The sequence below is a fragment of the Lactuca serriola genome, chromosome 9 (genome assembly GCF_051521515.1).
Source record: "Lactuca serriola cultivar US96UC23 chromosome 9, Lser_US96UC23_V15, whole genome shotgun sequence".
Lineage (NCBI taxonomy): Eukaryota > Viridiplantae > Streptophyta > Magnoliopsida > Asterales > Asteraceae > Lactuca > Lactuca serriola.
In genome coordinates this window covers 27,243,510-27,245,430 of record NC_136416.1, presented here as the reverse complement: position 1 = coordinate 27,245,430, position 1,921 = coordinate 27,243,510, and the positions used below count along the sequence as shown (strand labels likewise).

At 40.0% G+C, this 1,921-nt stretch overlaps 1 protein-coding gene across 1 annotated transcript; it reads right to left on the bottom strand.

Annotated features, from left to right (window-relative positions):
- Positions 1 to 986: 986 nt before the first annotated feature.
- On the bottom strand, positions 987 to 1,514 carry LOC145075465 (uncharacterized). Its single transcript, XM_079021705.1, has one exon. It carries the CDS (start codon positions 1,512 to 1,514, stop codon positions 987 to 989), a length of 528 nt encoding a protein of 175 aa, XP_078877831.1.
- Positions 1,515 to 1,921: the final 407 nt, after the last annotated feature.

Below are 1,921 nucleotides of genomic sequence, written 5' to 3'. Positions count from 1 at the left end.
AAGTCAGTAACGGTATTTAAAGAAAACGAATAATGAAAAGCGAAGGATAAAGGGTAAATAGCATGCGTACCTTTAGCGTATCAAGAAATGACTGATCTTACCTACATAAAATAAGCTTTGAGGTGAATCGCATTCTAGGATCTTGGTAAGACATCTCCATCTAAGGTGGCTAAGCAATATGTTCCTTTACATGCTTCAGCGTCTATGAGGTATCGTCCTTCCCATTTAGGAGCCAGTTTTCCTGCACTAGGATCCTTAGTATTTTGGAAAGTTTTTCTTAGTACCAAGTCTCCTACTTGGAATCTCATGATCCTGATGTTTTTATTTCGTACTCTGGTGATCCTTTGTTGATGAGAAACAATACGGATCTTGGCGAGATCCCTAAGTTCATCTATGGTGTCGAGATCCTAGGCCAGGCTCCTACTGTTGTTTTCTTGGTTTTGGAGTAAATATCATTATGTGGGGATCACTACTTTGGTGGGGATCATTGCTTTTGTTCCAAACACTAATGAGTAAGGAGTTTGGCTCGTAGCTATCTTCTTCTTAATGATTTGAAACATAAGGATCTTCCCCCAGTGTGGTTGCTGCAGTCCCCTTCGTGGATGTCCTTGAGGACCTCAGCAACTTCGTGATCTTCTAAACACCTGAGGTATGGTCATGCCATAAATTTTTTATACAACTTACATTGGATTAAAACAAACCTTGAGATCCTTGTTTTGAATGTTCTTTCGGTTTTTTCTTCCTTAGGGATCGTGCCATTCTGGAGATACTCTATGATAGGTTGGATCCAGGATCCTAAAGTCGGGGACGGATCTTGGATGTTGGAATCCTGACGTGGGATTGTTGAGTCAGGATCTTTGATCGCGGCGATGTCAGTAGATCCTCGATGGTCATGAGAGTATTTAAGTTTCTTGGAGGGATCCTCGATTGTCGAGACTAATATGTGGATTACTGGGATGGGATCCTCAAGGAGGATCCTAGATTGACTAGAGCATCTGCCTCAACATTGTCTTCTCTAGGAACCTGTTTAGGCTGAATGTTTCAAATTCTAAGGCCATGTTTTTGAGGATTTGGAGATATAGAGCTATCTTTTCTCCTTTTACTACATAGGATCCATTAAAATGGTTAGTTAGTAGTAAAGAATCGACGAATACCTGAAGATCCTTGATTCGAAGATCCTTGGCTAATTGTAGTCCCATTATTAGCGCCTCATATTCTGTTTCATTGTTGGCTGCACTGAATTCACAACTAATTTCCTGGTTTAGGATGTCCCCTTGTGGCAATTTTACTATGATCCCTAAGCCAGTTCCTTTTTGGTTCGATGCTCCATCTGTGAACAATCTCCATCTTCCCATGTTTTCCTTTTCTAGAATTTGCTTGGCTTCTATTTTGACTTCAACTCTTAGATCATCACTAAAGTCAACCACAAAATCTGCCAATGCTTGGGACTGTATGGCGAATCTTGGTTCGTACTTTATGTCATACTTGCTTAGCTTTACAGACCATTTCACCATTCTTCCTAACATTTATGGTTTTCTCATAACATTCTTAATTGGATAGTTAGTTCTTACAATTATAGGGTGTGTTTCAAAATAATGTCTTAATTTAGTAGAAGTTGTTACAAATGCAAGTATGAGTTTTTCGAGGTGAGAGTGCCTGGTCTCAGGATCCATGAGACTCTTACTTACATAGTATATGGGATGTTGGTTCCCATTGAGATCCTTGGCTAGTACAGCACTCACCGCATTTGAGGATACTGAGAGGTAAAGAAGCCATCCAGTGGTTTTACCAATATTGGTGGTGAGCTTAAGTATTTTTTAAGCTCTTAGAAAGCATCTTCATGTTCCCGAGTCCACTCAAATCTCTTGTTCTTCTTCAAGATGTCGTAGAAAGGCTTGCATCTTTCTGAGGATCTTGAGAT

Excerpts from the sequence above, each read along its gene's own strand:
- LOC145075465 (XM_079021705.1), bottom strand. The coding sequence starts at position 1,514 with ATGGTGAAATGGTCTGTAAAGCTAAGCAAGTATGACATAAAGTACGAA.